Here is a 15,238-nt window from a genome sequence, read left to right as displayed (position 1 = left end):
TGAAGTTTATCAAATTTAAAACCAAATAGCTAAATGGCAAAAATCAATGTAAAAATACTAAATTCGAAAGTTTAATCATTCTTTTTAACGAAGAGTTTAAATTTCAAAGCTTAAAATTTATATACGAAGTACATAAATAAGCTTTACTACTAACATAAATTATTAACAAAATAATCATTGATACGTTTTAGTTTGAATTAAGGCATGTGTAAACACTCAATTTAATTAAACTACATTATAATATTTTAATTTAGTTTTTAATACTTTTCGATTAGTATTTTACAATATATCTAGTTTTTATAAAGTTATTGATTGTTTTAAAAACTTTTAACGGACTTAATAAGTTTTTTAATTTAAAACTACCTTAAGCTATGGCCCCCTCCAACAAGATTACTCTAAAAAACTACCATTAAAAACGCATAAGACCTTTTTTTTCATCATCAACTCCAGAATATCTATTGTAAGTTTCGGATTATGGCCTTGTGGCCCCTCCTTTGCTACTCATGGCCCCCTAAATTTCTGCCATGGCCCCCAAAGGCCCACTTTGAAAAAACCCTGATTTAGACTATTCTTTTACACGGGCTACAAGTTATTAAAAACTTAGATCAAGTAAAAATTACCCTAAAGTGTTAATTTTACACGTTCAATTTTTTTGGGTCGTAATATCTTATTTTTCAAACTTTTAAGGTATTTTTTTCAATTTAATCAAATCGACAAACTTATATTTTACACAGATCAAATTTTTAACTTATAGAAATTAAGTTTAAGTTTTTTCAAGAAAGATGAGCGAATCGATTTTTAAGAATTATTTGTATATTCTGTTTGCTGGGTACAATTTACATAATGACAAGTGGACAGCGTATCAATGAATAAGTAAGTATATTTTCATTAAAATTTTAACAATAAAATACATTCTGTTATTCTGATGATTGGAATGTGGCGAGTTTGGGGGAAAAAAATGAAGGGATTTAGAAAATTTGAGCTTAGTTCCTGTTTGCAGAAAGTTACTATCAGAAGAACACTTTAAACTGATTAAACTTTAAACTAACTTTTAAAATTACGTTGTATTTAGATTTTATTTTTCATACTGCTCACTAGTTTTATTCTTTTTTTATAACCGCTTTAATAAATTAAACATGTTTGAGAAAACTCGTTTTATTTAATGTTTTATTTAAAAGTACCTTTATTTTACTAGTTCGAGTATTAGGTCATTTAAATAAAATATGGTTTTTTAACAGTGATTTTTTTTCTAAGTTTAGATATTATTTTTTAATATGAATTAAAATTAATTTGATAACAGATTTGTTAAAGTTGGCTTAACTTATTTTTATCGCTTCTAAAATTATCGAAACTATTATGTAAGTTGCTACTTACACTTTTGAAAATGTTGACAAATTTTTTTTTTTCTGAAAACTTTTAAAAATAAAGTTGACCTGCAAAAATTATAGTTATTTCTTAAAAGATAACAAACCAAAAGTAAAACTATAAATTCAATGACTTTTTAACGCGTGACCCTTTATAGAGTAACAATTGTAATAATAATAAATTGTAATTAGTTTATGATTACATATAATATTTTTGATAGCATTTTACAGTATTTATAGCACTGTAACAATTTCATTTATTATTAACAATTAACAAATATAAATCCCATTTTTTGTTTTTATTGAATTATTAAATTAAATTAATGAAAAGTAGTTTTTGTTCTTAGCGTAAATTTTTATGTTCAGAATCTGGCTCGGCAGATAAAAAAATTGGCCATTCCTAACTTAGAAATTATCACAAACCTGTAAATTTGTTAGTGTTGTTTTAAAAACATATGTGAAAGTATTTAAAAAAAATTCAAGTGGATTCAAAAGATATGTTCTATAACAAAGTTGTTTGAATAAAAACTAACTTACATCTATAACATAACAAAAATTTAAGTATTATATAACTTATAATAATAAGTCATTATATAAGATAAACTTTATACGTCTAGCTAGTACTAGGGTGTAATCTGATACTCGACGAACTAATTATAAAAATTGTGTTGCAAATTTAAAAATTATTTGAACTAAGTTAGCAAGTATAATATAAATTATATTCCAGTAAACTACACTGCTAATTTTAAGGTTTTATTGTTAAAATGAAGTGCTTTGATTAAGTGAAAACTGTAGTATAGTATAATTTTGCAAAATTAGGGACCTGCAAAATTCTTTGTCATATATGTTCAGCTCATCACATACAATAGGCTACCACACATCTGACCCGCCAACTAGATACCTTAACCAGATAAAATATAAAACATTTTATAAATCATTCAGTTCTTAATTGATTAGGGATTAAAATAATCATGAATATTTTAAACAGTACAGTAAAATAAAAATTAATTGTAATGTGTCATGAAGGGAAAAAAGCAAAACTACTATAAATCAATATGCTTTAGTGACCTAGTTAAGGTAAGCTTATGCCAATAAAGTTTAGGTTAAAATCTCCTTTTTTTATTAAGCATTTTCGTAACTTCTTAATCAAAAAATAAGGAAACTTTTACAACAGTTCGTTATCAATCTAATACTGTGGAGTGGATTTTTTTTAGGCTTAGTGGTTTACTTATGTTTTTCCGAAAAATATATGTTATAAGTTTATGTTTTTTAACTACCAATAGAGGAGTGGTGTACTAGACCTGTCATACATGATATTTTTTTAAAAAACAATAAACATAGACCTTTCTTTCTAATAGGAGAATCAATCTAATTTAATTATTTTTGAATACTTATCAAATAAACAGTTCTATGCTTAATAAGCTTATCTGTACTACAACTTAATTCTGAAAAGGTCATTAATTCTAAAACTTAACTTTAAAAGTCATGAAAGTGACTAAAGTAGTAGTATGTAATTAAAAATTTTACAAAATAAAACCAAACTATTGTCTTAAGTAAAAGTCATTAGACTAATTTAGTAATGAATAGTGAAATAATAACTTTTAGAAAAACTAAGGGTATAAAATTATTCTTGATAAACAAGCATATATGAGGTTTAGACATTTACTTTGTGAATGTTTGATAGAATCGGTTGTTTTGTGATTAAAAACTGTTTAACTAAAAAATAATTAAAAATCTCAAGTCTGATATTTTATCACTTTTTGGCTAACATTCACTAAGTGCAACTTAATTAAAATCTAAGTTTGCTATTGTGTTGGTTTTGAAAACTTACATTTGTTTCAATTTCGTATGCGTTAATAAAATCAAAAAATAATAAAACTTAGTTGTAGACCGACTTTTTCCTTAGAATCTCGAAAGTGCATACTCTACAAATGCTATATTTAGAACATATCATGTTAAGTATGCACTTTTTACACTTAGACTAATATGCAAAAATATTTGCTGAAAGCTATTGAATATAAAAAAAATGATTGTTTAAGTTAAGCATAAGAGGTAAACAAATTGATAGCCGTTGGTAGCCATTCTATATACATATTGTGTTGTACTATTGTTACCCAGACTAGGAGCCTCACTGATTTCCTTCGAAATTGCCTCGGTCTCAGGCTCGACAATCTCATCAGATTCCAGGTTAGCAGTAATCTCGGAACAACTCATTTCGGTGCACGAAGGTGTGCGTGGCACTTTCAAGACTAATGCCTTTTTTAGGGGTTTTAAGGACATAACTAAATAATTTATATAACTAAATATAATAAAACTAAGTAATGTTGTTTTATTATGTACAAATAAACGCAATGATAGCTCACAATAAGTCTAAACACTTAAAGTTAACAATTAGAAGGAAAACGTGCTCTGGATTCCCTCCTTGACGTGTCACTGGAGACGTGTCACTGGTCTCCGGTCGCTCAGTTTCTGGCACTCGACGTTGGTCCGTCTCGTTTACAGAATCTTGATGTACGTGACTTGATCTTCTTCCGTTTCCTTCCCGTAATCGGAGCGTGGCGATAAAATACAATATAAATAGGCACGATGATATAAATATGTATAAATATTACAATACAAGTACAATAGTAAGTAGATACGATAATATAAATATGTATAAATATTACGACAGAATTATTTAAAAGTACGAAAACAACTTGTTCGTAGAAGTGTAGCTAAGGTTGACGCCACAATCTGTGTGGGCTTGCTCAATAAGATGAATGTTCAAGTTTGTTTTCTTTGAACGCTGTGGACTCAATCGTGGAATTCAGTGTTCAAATTGATCCAAAGAAGTTGTCTGCTACAGTATGCGTAGGCTTATGATTATGGCACGTTAACAACTCAAATCGAGTTGTTCGCCCCGTCGACGTTGTTGTATAAGAAGGTTTTCTCGGGTGTCATCTAGCTTTTCCAAGATGGCGGCTAACGCTCAAATTTGCGAGCAGCAGAGTGTCGCTTCGTGCTTGTTTCGAGGTAAAAAAAAACCTGCTTCACGCTCTGATTGGGCGTATTTATAGTTTTTCGATTCTTTTTCTAGAATTTTCAATAATCACGCGATCTCTCATTTGATTCTCTCATTTTCCTGGACTTTGGACTGTAGATCACTTGATCTATCATTTGATTCTCTCATTTTCCCTTAGCCACACCCATAAACAATCTATTTCCAGTTCAATCAAGAAATCAAAGACAAAAATCATTTTAACTAGCACTTATTTTGTTTGTGAAAAATAGTTTTTTTGGGAATTAGTTTTACTATATTTATTTGTTGTTTTTTTTAAAGGAAAAATATAATATCAAGTGATTAACATTAATTTCTTTAAGTTATCAAAATTTGGACACAAGGCAAAATAAGATTTTGCATAAGTGTCCTACAGTACTAATCTTTTAGTTTTGCAAAAATAACAGGCAATCTATGCTCATAATAAGGAAGTATTGGTTAAAATATGTTTTTATCATTGCCCCTTTTTTATATTGGCTGTATTATAAGTAGTTTACCATAATCACTTAACAATATAATAAATCATGGTTTCAATTTTTTTTTCATAGTTTGTAATAACTTCCAGACTTTATAATATTTAAAATTATAGTAAAAACCAAATTTTTAAATGATATAAAATCATTAAAAGATACAGTGATCCAACTTTAAATGTATTTTATTATAAAAATCTAAAGAAGAGTAGAAAATCTATATTTCGTTACTCTACAATGTAGAGTCTACATGATGAAATTTCAAGTCTTTTAGAGGTTTTTGTTTCAAACTACAGATTTTATGGCAAATAGTAATAATAAATAACAACCACTCAATATGGATAACCTTTTCTGAAATATGAATGTGACTGGAATAAAACTACTAAAATTTAGGTTTGGCTCCATAAATCCGTGATATTTACTTATACTCCCTTCTATATAAGAGGACGGGAGATAGAGGCAAATTAAAATTTATATTGCTTTTCTAGTTCAGGGTTCAAAACGAGAAAATTATTGTTTGGATATTTCCATTATATAAAGGTAGTTTTTAATGTAAACTAAGTTCACCTGACCATAAAGAATGAAACCATATTACATAATAAAACTGTTAAATTATAATTACTGCCGCATTCAGATACTTAGCATCTTTTATAAATGTTCGTTGATAACAGTTTTACCACTTTGTTTTTTCAAAAAAATTAATAGGTTTTCAATATTTTCTCCAGGTTTATTCAGTTTACATTTTGGGTCTATTTTTTGATTTAAGCCCAAGTTCAAGGTTAAAAAATGTGTAAATTAGTTTAAAAACAATGAAAAGATACTGTAAAAATACTTCAAATGTGTTTTTTGATAGTTTTTTTTATGATAAAAATTTTATTTTTATGGTTGATTTTCAATATCAATCAAAAATTTTCTTCAAAACATGTGAAAATTGTTTAAATTTCCAGGTTTGTTAGTGATTTTTGTTTAAAATTCCAGACCTTTTTAAATTTTCTCAAATTCATGCTAAATTAGCAACCCTGTAAGAAGCTTCTTCAGTACCTACTTAGTTATTTTAACTTAGCTGGACTAATTTTGTAAGTCAGAGCAATGTCGAAAAATACTGAATTGATCAAAAAATAGTAATTAAATATTTGCTTCTATTGGCTTTATTTAAAAGCAGTATATAAATTTAGACATTATTAGACTATCTGTTATTTTATGATAAATTTTTATTTATAAGGTTTTCGAAGTTTTTACCCTACATAAATATGGTGACATTTAAGTTCTTGTGGTTAGCATCTAAGTTAACGTTCATTCCTAATCTTCACTATCCGTATTACTTAGTTTTGACTATTTATTTATTGAGCTTTGTTTTAGATTTTAATTGACTTTCTCAAGTTTAATAAACTTTTTTTATTGCTTTTTTTGGTTTTTGAGATACTTAAGTTGTTAGATTGGTATGATTTAACAAAAAAATTCAGAATTTCAAATCATAAAACAAAAAAATGAATTTTTTGTTGTCTTCAAGATATTGAAAAATTATTTTCTTCTTTCAGGACTTTATTAAGCAATCTCAGTTTCGGTCAAAGACCTCGTCAGTGCTTACATAAATAAAAATCTTATTCATATAGCTTCGATTTGAAGTTTTTTTATATAAGCACTGACGAGATCTTAGACCGAAACAGAGTTTGGTTAATCAAGACTTGAAAGAACAGAATATATATTTTCTCTAGGAGTTGAGATATTTTTATTCATTTTCAAAAAATTAAAACATATAAGATACTGAATATTTAATTAATATAATTTAAGATAAACTTTATTAGACTATACAAAAAACAATCACAAGAAAATAAATTGGTCTAATTTTTATTTAGATACTAGGAAAACAAAATTTATTCCTCATCTTCAGCTACTGCTCTGGTGTAGATGAGTTGGGAGCGGTGGGCTACAACTTGTGTGATCAAACCTGTTATTTTTATTAAATTTATTAATGACATTCATTAATATCAGTAAGCTATAATATGCAATTCCATGAGTGTTATTTTATTGTCAGGATATAACAGTAACAATTAAAATACGACAATCTATTAATAAGTCACTGAAACAAACTTTTGTTTATCTAATTAATAAAAAAGTATACATGGAAATTAAAGGTAATATTTAGGCTGAAAGATTTTTTTTTATAAATTAAAATTCTTAAATTACTTTTATTTTAGTACGATTAGTCGTACGTTAAAGTTCGTAGGTTAACTATAAAAAAATTTGCACCTTATTCTGTTACAGGGACTAAAAAGGTTATAAGTTATAATTCAGCAAAAAAGATAAAGACTTATAAAAATATTTAAGACAAAGAATTTTTTCAAAGATAAATTCAGGGTTGCCACTGGTTTTTAATAAATTTTCTGCAGGTTTAAAAATTTCCTTTAAGTTTTTAAAAGTACACATTTTTAGGTAATTTTTAGTTTAAATTTTAGTTTAAAATAAAAAAAACTGTGTTTAAAAGTATAAAAATATTGAAAAGATACTTTATAGATACTTCAAATGTGTTCAAATAAAAAAAATTTGATAATGACCAAAAAAAATAATTTATAAGAAAAATTTTTTGTTCCATTTCGAAAAATTTTTACTTAACTTGTAAAAACAATAAAATTTTCGAGTTTTTTTAGTGATATTTATTCAAAATTCCAGGTTTTTCTCAAAATTTTCTCAAATTCCAGGTTTTATTTGCCTTATTTGTCAAATTCCAAGTTTTTCCAGGTAAAGTGGCAACCCTGCACATACATAATAAAATTTTGAAAGATTCATGATAATTAAAAAAAAAGCAAATTTCTTTAATTTAGATATATGCTCTAGGAATAAATTTGAAAAATTAATTCGTCTATAGTTAGTTTAAGATTGGCAATATTTTGAGATTACTAATACCAAAGTCCTATTATTTCTAATAACATAAACTATTAATTGAAATTACTTTACTTGATTTTTCACTGAAATTTATCTATTAATTTATCTAGATGTTTACTTTTCTCAATTATTAATAATCAGAAGTTTATTTTTTCTACCAGTTGACATATTTTTGACATGTTTGTGTTTAATTTAACTCTAATACTTAAGTTACTGTTTATTAATTAGCATACAAAATAATTTAAAAAAAGTTTAAATTCATTAAATAACAACTTTATTTTTTTTAAAAGCAAAATCTAATTTAAATAAAAATATATGTTGTTGTTCTGGTTTTTATAAGTACACATTTTTGGGGTCTATTTTTAGTTTCAAGTTAAGTACAGGGTTGCCACTCATTTTTTCAAAAATTTTTCCAGGTTTTTCAAATTTCTTCCAGGTACACATTTTTAGTAAGTTAAATTTAAGGTAAGAAACAGTGTTAAATAGTATAAAATAATTGAAAAAGATACTGTAAAGCTACTTAAAATAAGATTTTTAATAAAAAAATTTTTGGTGATGACAAAATTTTTTTAAATTTATGATAAATTTTTGGAGTCAAACCGAAATTTTATTACTGAACATGTTAAAATTCTTAAAAATTCCAGGTTTTTCCAGGTTTTTTGTTCAAAATTCCAGGTTTTTCCAGGTTTTTTTCAAAATTACTTAAATTCCAGGTTTTTCCAGGTTGTTTTTGCCTAAATTGTAAAATTCTAGATTTTTTCAGGTTTTTCCAGGATTCCGGGTAAAGTGACAACCCTGTAAGTATAAGGTAAGAAACTGTGCTAAAGATTGAAAAGATACTCAATAGCTACTTTGACAATGTTTTTTTTTTAGTAAAAAAATTTTGACAATGATTATAAAAAAATACCTTAAAGATAGATTTTTTGAATCAAATAGAATTTTTTTAACATTGCATGTTAAAATTTGTAAAAAATTCCAGGTTTTTCCAGTTTCTTAAATTCCAGATTTGTGGCAAATTTTATCCAGGTTTTACATATATAAATTTGTGGGTCAATTTTCAGTATAAAAGTTGTAGTATAAAATCATTGATAAGATACTGTAAGCTTTTTAATATTAATAATTTTTGATGATAAAAAAAAATTGGTTATGCTTAACTTCAGGGTGAGCACGCTTTGTTTCAATATACAGGAAGTTTAAACATTATTTTGAAATTTATTCACACTTATTATTTATTTTACTGAATTTAATTTTAGCTAGCACCATAGGTGACCTCCAACTGTATTTAACAGTGTCATTTCATGAATGCAACAAATTATTAAAATTAAAATAAATTTAATTAAGGTTTTTATAACAAAAGAGTTAATACTAAAATACTAAAAGAATAGAAAAAAGTTTATAATCGCATAGTTGAAATGACACTGTTATATACAAACAAAGATTCACTTAAGGTTCCAGCTAAAACTACATTCAGTAATATTTAATATTATAATAAAATTGAAAATTGTTGAAAATAAAGCTGAAAAATTCCTGTATATTGAACCAAAGCGTGCTCACCTAAAGCATAACTAAAATTGTTACCCATATGGTTGATTTTTTGTGTCAAATCTAAACTTTTTTACCATTCCAGGTCTTTTAATGATTTTGTTTGAAATCCCAGGTTTTTCTAGGTTTACAAGTTTTTGGCAACCCTGATTACGTTTTACTTATAAACTGGATTTTTTTAATCAATAGTAACACCTGCATAAAATTAAATTAAAATTATGCAAAAATTAAACACAATAATGTACTTGAGGTTAAAGTATAAATAAAATAACTCAACAAATTTGACCTCTAATAAGCAATTGATATATTAATTACAATTGTATTAACTTTTGTAACATTATTTATTAGCTAGTATAATAATAAAAGTACCATTTTCTTTCATTGAGATTTTAAATTTGAAAATTTTATTTATCTTGATGAAAAGCATGTTTTATTTCGAAGTATTTATAGCAGAAAGCAAATTTTAGAAACTTAGTCAACACAAGTTTTAATTTATAAATGGATGCAGTATTTCTAAAATTTGCGAACTTATAACAGACTCCTATTTATAAGGATTACTTGATAAAAATAGTTTGATTTCTTTAAATGCTCTCACTAATCTTGTTGTAATAACTATAATACATCCATAACAAAAATTACAAGCACAAATGTGTGTCTTAAAATCAGTTTAGAAATGGTTGATCAATTTATTAAAAAATATAAAATATGTACCATTTTAGATCCATTATAATAAGATAAGTTTAACAATTTTGATAAAATAAAATAAATACCTTTTTGGCAGAGATCTTTCAATGCTTTGCGGGCAAGAGAACCTCTGACCTTCATTCTTTCACTGACAACAGCGGGGGTGATAAGTTTGTATGCTGGCACCTGGTTATAATAATGTTGCTTTATATTTTATAGGTCATGAGTCTTAAATTTATTATTATACAAATTATAACTATTATAAATGTACAGCTTTCTGCGATCATATGAGTACTGGTAAAAACATACAAAGGATTTGCCACTGTCTGTTAGTTTATGAGGCATGTAGCACAAAATCTATCATATGTTGACAGTAATGTGACTCTAAAATACCTCAATAAAAAAATTAAAAGTTCAACGTATTCTTTTAAGATAACTTCAAGAAAACTTATATTTTTACCTCTTTCAAGAACTTTTCTTGGGTAACTTTGTCAAAGAGAACAAGGTTAGCAAGTTTGTCCCTGGTCTTTCCTTTGGACCATTTCTTCTTTTTTGCCTTACCTCCAGATGGCTTGGTTGGCTTGGCTTTTCCTCCCTTTGCTTGTTGCTTTGGTGGCTGTAAATTTATGAATAGAAGAGTTATATAAACCAAAAATGTAAAATTTTGAGATGAAAGCAGTGGTGTTTAGTGTATATATAAGAAATAAAATTGTTTTTGTTTTTTTTTAAGTGGTCATTTGAGTGTTTGAAACAATACTTGAAACTTTTTGTAGAAATTACTTTTTACATTTTTCTTGATATAAACACAGTAAGTGTGGCTACTAATCTTTATAATTTTAATTAGTTCATTCAAAGTTAATGAGTTAAGTATGCTCCTTATTAAAAGGCTATGGTAAAATTGTACATTTTTATTGGTGACTATAATTCTTTATATAGTTATAATTAAAAAGGATCTTAATACTTAACAAATATTAATAAGCTTCAAAAAATAAAATATTGATTCAATGACTTGGTTAACCCGCCGCATAAATTTTATTTATAACAGTATTGAAAAAATCTTATTACCTTGACAAGACTTGATTTGAATGATTTTATCTCTAATAATCGGAAATCGGAGCAAAAAATATGCCACCAAAAGTTTAATTCTCAAGGTTTAAACTTAATTCTCAAGGTTAATTAATTAACTGAAACTTAAAACTTACATTTTTATAAATAATATGAAAGTATATTAAAATAAACTTAGTATATCCATATAGAATTAAAAACAAAATTAGTTCAACTTTATCCATTTGATGATTTAGAATTTGTTAAGATAAGAGAAGTCTGTAGTATTTCAGCAGATTCCTAAACACTTATCAAAATACTCAAATTTAGTTGGAATTTTTATATTAATATAATACACAGTTCATAAGATTATAATAAAGAAGTTGACCAAGCAATTACAGTTTAAGGAAATTAAATTAAGATGCTATTGTAATGTTCTGTTTTTCAATATTGTGGCTAACATTAAATTTATAATTTTAGACAAGGGATTCACTGATGAAAAGGTTTTAGTCAAATTGACAAAAAATGTCTCAACAGCCTTTCAGAATAAACAATATTTTAATGATAGAAAAAGGTGGATAACATGGTATATAACTATTCTTAAGAATATGTAATTATTTGTAATTGAGCATATATATGCTGAAATGAAACTAAAGTACTCATGACTGTTTATAAATAGAGAAGTTTCCTGACACTCATGTAAATTTAGTAAGGTTATTTATTGAATTTAATATTTTTATATTGTTGAAAAACTATGAAAGTTAACTAGTTATAGGTTTGAATTTCAGTAAATTAAGTCTATTTTTTAATTTAGTGGGCTTTATGTTGTGATAAAGAATAATGTTCATTAAAACAAAAAACCAAATAAATCAAGTGTATCCTTAAAGATTGAGAGTTTAAGAAAATGCCTACATTCATGAATATGACTTAATTTTAAACCAAAACATATACAGCCTCATTTTAAAGGAAAATGACTGCAAGTTTTAATACTAAATAAAGAACTGCTAATATAAAAAACACTCAGTACAGACTACAGACTTTATATTATATATATGTAATTTTCTGAAAAATTTATAAAATAAATACTAACCATCTTAATTCTATATATAAATGCTCAAGAGAAAACTAGTAAATACAGATTCTGAACTAACAGCCAGCTAAAATGTACTTTTACAATTTGGCTCTAAAAGCAATTTATAAGCTTAATCAGGGAAAATTTCAGAAAGCTATGACAAAACAAAATTCATTTCTCTTGGAAATTTGAAATTAAAATCGATTTATTTCTTTCAACAATCTTATTTCTTTACGAATCAACTAATTTGCTTTCAAAGTAAAACTTAGTTGATAAATATAAAAAAATTTCATAAAACATATCAGTATGTTTCATTTTTTAAAGTACAGAAAGAAATTAGTTTTATAACAAAACTTTTTCAATCGGTTACATAGAAATACAATAATCAAATTAAAACACTTTAATACATAAATTTTATCTTCAAGATTTTTTTTTTTTACCTGACGTTGTACTTAAATAAGCTATCAAAACAACAAACTTTTCACAGATAAGCAGTAAAATTAATGAAAATTTGATACAGAGTTAATACAGAGCTCTCGAAATTCCAGAAAAAAGAAATCTGAATACTTAATAAGCAATTGCTTATGTTTGTTGTATAGCTAATTGCCGATCGAATTCAGGCAACCAGAATTGTTTTTTCATGTTTTAATTAATTACAAAAACTACTCGAGCGTGTCATTTTAAATTTAAAAAAAAATCATTTATAAAACATAGTACACAGTGTTAAGTAAGCATAGCCGCTTTGGCATTCTGGCAACTATGATGGCCAATAATCGCTGCAATGAGAGTTTCTACAAATTCTATTTCAATCAAAACTTTTTTATTTTAGTTTTAAAATTAGCTCTCGAGTTCAAAATTAATAACACAGTATAAAAACAATTAATAACTACAACAACTTAAATTAGAAATATTTTAGAAATACTTTTATTATATTCTGTATATAGTAATAACTTATATAAACACCATTCTTCTTTTGATTGTTTATTTAACGAAAAAAATAGCGCTTAAAATGTTTGGTCTAAGTACCTAGTTAATATAAAATCATTTTAGTTATCTTGGTTAGTTATATACCACGGCGGCACGGCCCACGGGTGTGGGAGGAGTCTTAAAGAAACGTTGAAGTGTTTCCCTTAATATTTGCTGAGTTCCAAACATTAGAAAACAAACTAATAAATAATTTTTTGATAATTCTAGTAATAGTCAAGAATTTTTTTCTCTGATTCAGCAATTTTATTAGCACAGACTGACCTTAAAGTATAAGTAGCCGATGTAGGACAGTCAGAATAAGTTTTTGTATTTAAAACCTAAAATTTTCGCACTTTTTGGTGAAACTATACAACTTACTAAATTTAAATAAGCTATAGAAATCTAAATATTTACAAAATGAAAAAGTTTGGAATTACCTATTAGGTGTATAATTAGTTAATTAAAAAAAGTCTAATTTTAATTTTTATCATTAAGTTTGTGTTTGTCGAATTTAGTTTAATTTAAAATATTTGTTTTATACTAACCATATGTGTTAATTTAGTGCTGTTTGTTATTATTATAAGTTTTATTCGTGCCTTTACATCAGCTAAATTTTAATAAAATAACCAACATTTAGTAAATGAATGATATATATAAGCTACATAAACTTCTTAAAAATAATTAGATAAAAATTTCATGTTTTTCCCAAAAAATTCAATATAACAATTTAAATTACAACCATTATAAGCTAAGTTTTGACATTTTTGTTATTTTAAACAAGCCAATTCTTTTGTTGTTTTGAAAGTTAAAAATACTCTTCATTGCTTATTGATTTTAATAAAGTTTTATCTATCAATATTTTTAACAATACTAAACTATTGACAACTTTTACTTTAAAAAAATTGTCCTAATTAAAGTAAACGTTATACATCATTAAATACAACTTTTATGCTAATTTATCTTTTCTATTTATCTTAAATATTTTTGAGCAATTAACTACATTTTGATTAGATAAAGTCTAAAAATAACATAAAACAACTTAGTCAAGACTCAAGAGCTTCAAACAAAATGCTTTTTTTTCAGCAGTTTCTGAAAAGCTCGTACCTAAAAATTCAGATAAAAAATGTGAAAACGTGTGAACCGGTTTTTTAAAAGTCCTAATTACAGATTTTATTAAGGGGGTCCGATCGTAATGTAACGGTGTTTCCCCTAACATTTGCTGAATCAGCATAATTTTTTAAAGCTTTTTTCTTATTAATTATACCCTTATCCCTAACCCACCTTACACAAACTTACCAAAAAACTATCAACAAGTAAATTTTTAATAACTGAAATAAATATTTTTTTTTCTCACTCAGCAAATATTAGGGGAAACACCGTCATATTACAACAAGACTCTTTGTTAAGACTGAAAACAGTAGAAGTTAAATTTTGTAAGATCGATCAAAACCCGCTAGTCGACATCTATGCATAAAAAAAAACAGGCAAGCGCTTCTAATGAAGCAGAAATGTATACCGTCAAGCAGAATTAGTGGCTTGTTTCATTAGCAAATCAATTATAAAAATTTACATAATTTACATACCAAAGCTTTAATAATTTTAAAAATTAACGTATTAATATTAAGTTTTTACAAATACTTCTACATCATTTATATTTTATTTTTTTTACAGACAATCTTAAAAAAAAAAGGTTTACTTGTTTTTAAAATTTCTGAGGCAAAGAAACTCAAAACTGTTAGGTATTTTTGCTTGTTCCTGTTAATTAGAACATTTGTTTATCAAACGTGTGGTAATTTTATTTGTAACAAAAACAATTATTAGCTTACTTAACTTTATTGTGTTAGATCCTCAAATTTAAAGTGGTTATATAACTATAATTTTATGACAAAAAACTAAGATATATTCACCGTAAAAACGTGTTTGAAATGTGTTATTAAATAGTATACAGGCATAGAAGCCAAATGTAGCTGAAACGCAGAAAATTTGTTAAAAAATGAGCTATTTTCCACAATAGCTGTTAGCTTAGCATAAACCTCTCTTAACCCAAATTTTGATTTTTATAGCATAACAGCCCAAAGGGGAGTCACGTAAACGTAAAGGGGAATCCCGTTGTACAAAATATTTTGAAAAAAAAATTATCAAAGTTTATAAACTGTAGTAACAATGCTTGTAACTA

General features: G+C 25.9%; 1 protein-coding gene across 1 annotated transcript; it reads right to left on the bottom strand.

Moving 5' to 3' along the window:
• Nucleotides 1-6,703: 6,703 nt before the first annotated feature.
• On the bottom strand, nt 6,704-12,158 carry LOC145829156 (small ribosomal subunit protein eS25-like). Its single transcript, XM_082936884.1, has 4 exons — nt 12,115-12,158; nt 10,441-10,596; nt 10,067-10,166; nt 6,704-6,819 (listed from the first exon to the last, which is right to left on the bottom strand). Exons 1-4 carry the CDS (start codon nt 12,115-12,117, stop codon nt 6,746-6,748), a joined length of 333 nt encoding a protein of 110 aa, XP_082793010.1. The 5' UTR covers nt 12,118-12,158; the 3' UTR covers nt 6,704-6,745.
• Between the last annotated feature and the right edge of the window lie 3,080 nt (nt 12,159-15,238).

This window comes from Thalia democratica, chromosome 2 (assembly GCF_965202585.1).
Source record: "Thalia democratica chromosome 2, ktThaDemo2.hap1.1, whole genome shotgun sequence".
Taxonomy (NCBI): Eukaryota; Metazoa; Chordata; class Thaliacea; order Salpida; family Salpidae; genus Thalia; species Thalia democratica.
This window is presented reverse-complemented; position numbering and strand designations above follow the sequence as displayed.